This window comes from Apium graveolens, chromosome 6 (assembly GCF_009905375.1).
Source record: "Apium graveolens cultivar Ventura chromosome 6, ASM990537v1, whole genome shotgun sequence".
In the NCBI taxonomy this organism is placed as follows: Eukaryota; Viridiplantae; Streptophyta; class Magnoliopsida; order Apiales; family Apiaceae; genus Apium; species Apium graveolens.
The window spans coordinates 88,030,501-88,038,763 of record NC_133652.1 but is presented as its reverse complement, the minus strand read 5'-3'; the positions used below and the strand labels follow the sequence as shown (position 1 = coordinate 88,038,763).

At 38.0% G+C, this 8,263-nt stretch overlaps 1 protein-coding gene across 1 annotated transcript; it reads right to left on the bottom strand.

Annotated features, from left to right (window-relative positions):
• Positions 1-6,623: 6,623 nt before the first annotated feature.
• Positions 6,624-7,829, bottom strand: LOC141665296 (uncharacterized). Its single transcript, XM_074471275.1, has one exon. The coding sequence runs from the start codon at positions 7,827-7,829 to the stop codon at positions 6,624-6,626; it is 1,206 nt and encodes a 401-aa protein (XP_074327376.1).
• Between the last annotated feature and the right edge of the window lie 434 nt (positions 7,830-8,263).

The window sequence follows — 8,263 nt, the reverse complement described above, 5'->3', positions numbered from 1 at the left end:
AATTCTCTGTCAACAAATTGGGTATGCTCTCATTAATCAAACTCACTTTGATTATGCAAGTGCTATTTTAGGATTTATTGGAGATAGGATGACAAAAGATAGAAATACAGTTTACTTTGCTAGATTATGTCAGCTTATTTATAGTTTTTGTTGCTCGGATGCACCCCAATTAGCAAGTGAGTTAATTGAACCATTTAAGCTTGCTAAGAGAGCCTTTACTGACTTATTATCTACTGATAATAAGAAGACTATTTTGAGACCCCTCCAAATTCCTACATCTGTCAAACAAGTCTTGGTAAACTCAGATCACGCCACTTATGTTGCCTTATATCCTGATGTCCAACCAACCCAACCTCCATCAGCACCTCCAACAACTACACAACCAAACACCTCTCAACCTCAACCAACTCAACCTACCATCAGAACTTACTTCCAACCATCAGCTCAATCTTCACAACAACAACCATCAGCACCTACCATCAGACCTTCATCTTCCAGGCCAAAAAGGGCAAAGTCTGTTCCTCAACCTCAACCAAAAAGAAGAAAGATGATTCTAAGGGATGAATCTAATAGTGAAGAAGAAGCATATGTTCATGCATCAGAACCTGTGACTGTTGAAGCTGAAACTGTGGTTTTTTAGAAAGAAACAGAAGCTGAAGGGTCAACCCCATAAATAAATGCTGAAGCTGAAGGTTCAGGTAATTTGAAAAGAAAGAGAACTGCTAGTTCTGATGCTCAAGAAACTCCTTCACTAGCAAGGAGATTGAAGAAAATGAGGGCTAAGAGGCATTTGGCTAAGCCTCCATCAGAAGATATTGTTAAAGCTGAGGAAGGGGATCAGGAATCTCTGATCTCCAAAGAGCCAATTATCATTGAATCCCTTCCAGCACCAAAAGACACTATTCCTGATACAGTACTCACCCCTCCTGTCTCTCCAATAAAAGCAACAGCTGATGCTGAAGAACAAGCCAAAAATTATGAAATAAATATTCACAATCTGAATATACCAACTGTTCTTTATTTGGAAGCTCCAATGACAGCAGCTCAGCCATCTCAAGTCAACTCTCCAATCTTAAATGCTGAGATACCATCTACATCAACAACACCAATTCTGGAGATAAATTCTGATGCTCAGAATTTAGATGAGATTGTTCCAGAATCTCCAGTTACTTCACACACTCTAGTACTATCAGAAGATAATAAGTCTTCCTCAAGTTCAGCAAACAGTGTTTCTGTTAATACTCCTGCTCCTATTCTAGGAAAGGAGGCACTAATTGAGAAATTTGTTGAGCAAGCAGCACCTATTCCTTGGGAGATACTCACAGAGGTGTGGAGTGGACCAAGAAGTGGAATGAAACTGATTTTATTCCAAGCTCTAAAGTATTGACAGACCATATTGGTAAAGCTGATGAGTTGCTTACAAATGCTAATTTCAAGACACAACTCAAAGTCACAGCTCTGTCTACCAAAAATCTTCAAGGTCTACACTCTGCTACTCAAGAAAAGGTTGATAAGCTTCTTGAAAAAGCTGAAAAGCTAGATATGGAGACCAAGCTTGATAAAAAGAGGTTTATTAGACCTATTTCTAAAAAGGTTGAAGCAATTGAGAAAGTTCAGGAGAAGCAACAGGCCCAAATTGCTGAGGTCCTGCAAAATCAAGCTTCTCAAAAAGCTCAATTGGATGAACTCCAATCTTCAGTTGAACTTCTTCTCTCTCTTCTTAACTGATGATGCCAAAAAGGGGGAGAAGATAGTTAAGTCCAAATGCTCTAATGATCAAGTACTGAAGAAGAAAGATGATGAAGCTGATGACCAGGGAAACCCTAGCAAGGGTAGAGGTCAAGTTCAAGGTAAAGACCACAGCAGCAAGGTTTTTTGTAGGAAACTAATTACTAATGCAATCAGATCTTCTATTCAAAAGAAGACAAGTTCTAAATCTGCTAAAACTCAAAATCTGATAGCAAGTATTGATACTCAAAATCTGATATCAAGTTATGATGAGCAAAGTCTGATGACAAAGCCTGATGTTCTGATACAAGGTGGAAGTCAAGACTCTCAAAAGTTTATGCAAACTCTGAAGCTCAAGGGGAAGCAGACTACAGTCTACTACAAAGATCCCAAGATTCAAAAACTTGATGAGGAAATTGCTAGAAGATTATTTCTGAAACATAATCTAGGAATGGACTTAGAAAATCTGAAGGAGGAAGAAGCTAGATTTAAAGCTGAAAAGACAAATCTAAAGACAAAAGCTTCTATTGCAAAGAAACCTCCAAGGCCTAAGGTAAAAGGCATTGTGATCAAGGAGAAGTCACATACTGAGGCATCAAAGCCCAAAACAAGATCACAATCTGAGATTGATCCCAAAGACAAAGGGAAGGGAAAAGTTGATGAACCAACCAAGCCACTGGAGATGAAAATTCCTCAAATTCTGATGAAACTAGTGTGCAAAATGGTTCAAGTTACTGATGATACTCTTGCTGAAGATGAAGATGTTCAAACTCTGAAAATAAGGAAGATTTCTGAAGAATCAAAAACAACCTCTGACAAGGCTCAAGTTGTTCAGAGTGAAGAACTGCAAGCTATAACAGAAATAACAAGTTCTGATAAACTTATAAAGATATCAACCTCCGACAGAGCTCAAGTTGATTTAGACAAGATGGAAGTAGCTGATAAAAAGAAACTTCTGTGGAAAAATGTCAAACCATCAGATCCAAAGAAAAGCCAATTACTGTCTACTTTCATGACTATTGGGTTAAATGCTAGAGAACAAATAGACAAGGCTGGACTAGGTTCTGATGAAGCAAAGATCAAGACAAGAGTTGAAGTTGCTACTAGAGATCCATTTTTATTGACTGACAGACCTCTTGAAGATGTTACACAGAAACACCTTAATAAGGTTATCTCTGTTCAAGTGGTACTAGATGCTCATGACAAGCACAATGTCAAGGAAAATCTGATTCTATTTCTTGAAGATAGAAGGACATATCAGATGTCAGAATCAGATGTGCTGAACAAATCACTGAAAGAACTTCAATTCCTTCATTACCTTTTAGAGGTAAAGTCTGATATTACCAGGAGATGGTCGAATTTCATATTGAAGACCATAAGAGATAAAGCTAGAATTTCTGGTTCAAGGGTTGCAGAATTCATTCCTAAAATTGTTGAAGATGATGGAAGTGAGATTCCAATGAAGAAGGATTCTGCTAAGCTTGAAGTGATACTGAAAGAGAAATGTCTATGCTACAATGAAGATTCTTCTCACCCAAGGTTAATAAGACTGGATGATGGTTTAGAAAGAAACCATATTTCTGCTCTAAGGATTGTAATCTACCAGATTGGAAGTCAGAATGAAGAGATGAAGCAAGTCAAGACTACTATAGCTCAAGTTCTGAGGATTAAAGAAGAAAAGCTGATATCAAACTTTGTCAAGAATCATTATGGATTCATATTGACTCAATGAGATTGGTAAAAGCTACAAGGACTGTAAGTTGTAGTTAGTTATCTAGTTAAACTCTTATTTGCATTTGTACTTAAAAGTTTTTGACATCATCAAATCTATTAACTTGTATATTTTGCATAATTTACAAGTTGGGGGAGATTGTTAGATATATTTGAGGTGTCTAATATAATTTGTGTTTAGTTTTCAGAACTTAACAACAGGACAAGTCAGGACTTATTGGAATCAGGACTTAATGGAAGTCAGAACTTAATATCAGAACTTAAGGTCATATCAGAACTTAAGTGCGGGAAGACTTTCATATAAGGAAGGAAGCTGATTTACAGGAGAAGATCGAGACTAAAATAAAAGAAGATATGCATGGAAAGAGTTAGAAGACTAAAAGACTTGTAGAAGATATCTGATTGATATATTTTAGGAGACAGAATTGTATTCCATATCAATTAGAAGTTATCTTGTAACTGTGTACTATATAAACACAGACTTAGGGTTTACACTATATGTGTTATCATTATCGAGAAGATTATACATTATAACCTAGCAGCTCTTACTGATATTTGTTCATCACTGAGAGAGAACAACAGTTCTTATTGTAACAGAGTTTATTCAATATACTTGATCTTTGTTATATACTTGTGTTAAATCTATTTGATTATATAAACACAGTATTCAACCCCCTTCTACAGTGTTGTGTGACCTAACATCTACCGCTTCTTTCATTTGTTGAACCAGTTCGGGGCCAATTACCTTTCGCTCTCCAACTTCATCCCAAGAAAGAGGTGATTAACACTTTCTTCCATAAAGAGCTTCGTATGGGGGTATTCCAATACTGGCATGAAAGCTATTGATATACGAAAACTCTACCAGGGGCAAATGTTCATCCCAATTTCCTTTGAAGTCCAAAGCACAAGATCTCAACATATCTTCTATGGTCTGAATCGTACGCTCATTTTGTCCATATGTCTGTGGGTAATAAGCCGTGGTCATCTTGAGTTGAGTTCCCAAATGTTCTTGAAATTGCTTCCAAAATCTGGAGTTAAAACGAGGGTCTCTATCCGATACAATAGATACTGGAACTCCATGGCGAGTAACAATTTCCTTTAGATACATATGAATCAGCTTATCCATTGAGAATCTCTCGTTAATCGGTAGAAAATAAGCCGACTTAGTCAATCGATCAATTATTACCCAAATAGCATCGTGATTAGATTTTATCCTTAGTAATCCAACTATAAAGTCCATCACAATGTGCTCCCACTTCCATTCAGGTATCTCTAAGGGTTGAATTAGTCCACTCGGTTTCTGATGTTCGACTTTTACCCTTTGGCAAGTGTAACATCTACTAATCCATTGAGCAATCTCCTTCTTCATATCCGGCCACCAAAAGTTCTGTTTTAAATCTTGGTACATTTTTGTGCTTCCTGGGTGAATAGAAAATTCTGAGTTATGAGCATCCTTCAAAATCGCATTCATCAATTCTTCCACATTCGGTATCCAAATCCTTGATGAGAATCTTAGAATTCCTTAGTTGTCTTTTGGGTGCAAATCTCTTCTCCAATCAACTCATTCATCCTTTGATTCATCACTTCTTCTTGGCACTTCTTAATCTTTCCTAATAATTCTGGTTGAAAAGTCATCGTACAAATCAATTCTGTAGGCGTACTTGGAGCTCGAATCTCAATTTCCATCTTCTTAAATTCCTTTGATAACTCTTGGTCCATAGTCAATACATTTAATTTATCTTTAGGACTTAAGGCATCCGCCACTACGTTCGCTTTCCCAGGATGATAATTGATTGAGCAATCGTAGTCCTTAATCAACTTCAACCATCTTCGTTGCCTCATGTTTAATTCCTTTTGAGTGAAAATGTACTCCAGGCTCTTTTGATCTTTATATATCTTGCATTCCTCCCCATATAGATAATGTCTCCACAGCTTCAAAGCAAATACAATTGCAGCCAGTTCCAAGTCATGAGTTGGGTACCTTTGCTCGTGAGGCTTAAGTTTTCTTGACGTGTAGGCTATCACCTTCCCGTGTTGCATTAAAACACAACCTGATCCTTTGTGTGATGCATCACTAAATATTACAAAGTCTCCTTGATCATCTGGAAGGGATAATATTGGATCGGTGACTAACTTCTGCTTCAACTCTTGAAAACTCTTTTCACATTTCTCCGTCCATTCAAACTTCTCATTCTTTCAGGTCAATTTTGTGAATGGTACTACAATCTTTGAGAAATCCTTCACAAATCTTCGATAATATTGGGCCAATCCCATGAAACTTCTAACTTCAGTCGGGGTCTTCGGTCTTTCCCAATTCATTACAGCTTCTATATTCGCTGGATTAACTCGAATACCTTCACTTCCGACAATATGCCCTAAAAATTGAACTTCTCGCAGCCAGAACTCACACTTCAATAACTTTGCATATAAATTCTCCTTTCTTAAAGTCTCCAAAGCTATTCTCAGATGTTCAGCATGTTCTTCCTCGGTCTTTGAGTATATTAGAATGTCATCAATAAACACAATGACAAACTTATCCAAATACTCCTTGAATACTCGGTTCATCAAATCCATAAAGGCGGCTGATGCATTTGTCAATCCGAATGTCATAACTAGAAACTCATAATATCTGTATTAGGTTCTGAAAGTAGTCTTTGGTATGTCTTCCGGCTTAATCTTCAACTGATGATATCCCGATCGTAAGTCAATCTTCAAGAAATAAGTCACTCCCTCAAGTTGATCAAACAAATCATCAATACGAGGTAACGGGTACCTATTCTTGATGGTCAATTTGTTCAACTCTCTATAGTCGATGCACAATCTCATACTTTTGTCCTTCTTTTTCATAAACAGAACTGGAGCACCCCACAGAGATACACTCGACCTTATAACTCCTTTATCTAATAACTCTTGAAGTTGTTTGGCCAATTCCTTCATTTCTGTTGGTGCCATACGATAAGGTGCCTTCGATACAGGTTCCACGCCATGCGCTAAGTGGATAAAAAACTTGATTTGACGGTCAGGCAGCAATCCAGGAAGTTCGTCCAAAAATACATCGGGAAATTTGCTAATTATCAGGATACTTTCTATATTCGGCGTCTCCTTAGATCTATCAATTACATGGACCAATACCCTTCACACCCTTGTCTTAACAATCTTTTAGCTTAAATCAGTGTCAAAAATGCTTTAACTTGTTTCTGTCCTTTGAACTCTACTTTCTTTCCTTGAGGGGACTTAAAAACCACTTTCTTCTTCTTACAATCTATTTGAGCACCATGCTCTTCTAGCAAATCCATTCCTAATATAACATCAAATTCTCCTAGTCGAAAAGGTATAAGGGAAGCAAGGAAACTATAGCCTGAAATCTCTACTTTACACCGGGGGCAAACACTTTTAACAAATACTTGCTCTTGATTAGCCAAAATGATAGATAAGGGTTCTACTAACAGTTCAATTTCACAATTTAACTTGCCAACAAAAGATTCAGATATGAAAGATCTAGTGGCTCCGGAATCAAATAGCTCTTTAGCATTGATGTTGTTGACAGAAAGCGTACCTGTCACAACTTCAGAATTCTGAACAACATCCTTGATATTCATGTTGAATGTTCGGACCTGAGCAGGATAGGAGGGAGGAAACACTGGAGTTGTAGATTCAGAAGGTTGATTTGAAGGAAGTTGAAGAACTGAAACATAAGATGTCATTTCTTGATTATAAGGAGCGGTCGTCAATTGCATCAGCTTGTTGTTTCCGGGGGTCTTGCAATCCCTCGACATGTGACCAGTCTTTCGACACTTGAAGCATGTAACAAGAGGCTTCGGGTTCCGACACTCATTCGCATAATGACCTTTCGAATTGCACTTGTAACAAATGATGTCGGCCTTATTGCAGTTACCCGTGTGTCTCTTGTTGCAGAATTTACACTCCAGATTTGTGGCTTGCTGGAATCTCTGACCATTGGGCCCTTGAATCATATTCCTCTGACTCTTATTATCATATTTCTTAAAGCTTCGGGGTCCGCCTTGGTTCCAGAATCCAAACTTCTTGAAATTCTTCCCACTTTGGCTTCCTTGAGCCAATCCTTCTCCACTACTTCCAAACTTCCTTTTCTTACTCTCTTTCTCCTTCGAGTTTTGATCACTTTCTCCTTCTATCACCATCACCTTCTGGACCATTTCAGCATTTGTGGCCAATTCAAAAGCAGCCACTCTGCTTCGTAGCCAAGGCTTCAATCCTTGCTGAAATCTCTCCGCTCTCTTTTCATCCGTGTCCACATAATCTCCAACAAACCTAGCCAATTCAGTGAATTTCTTCTCGTACTCTCCCACAGTCATTCCTTCTTGCTTCAAATCAAAGAACTTCAATTCCATTTGAGTCTGCATATACCTCGGGAAATACTTGTCTAAGAAAATCTTTTTAAATCTATTCCAAGGGATAACTTCTCCTTCTTCTAAAGCACGAGTTGACTCCCACCAATAGTTTGCTTCACCTTTCGGAAAATAATACGCATAATCGACCTTCATTTCTTCCCTAACAACAGCTAGCGTGAAAGCTTTCTCCATCTCTTTAAGCCAAGATTGGCTTCTACAGGTTCTTGAGTTACACAAAACTCCGGTGGTTTCACATCTTGGAATGATTTGAAAGTTGTAGGGTTTGGTGGTGGTGGAGGTAGTTGTTGAAGTTGTTTCTGAAGGAGTTGTTGTTGTTGAGAATGGGTAACAGATTGTTGGTGAAGTATTTGCATAAGTTGAGCCAAGTGGGGTGGTGGATCTTCATGATCCCTGGTATTGGTGTTGCGGGCTCT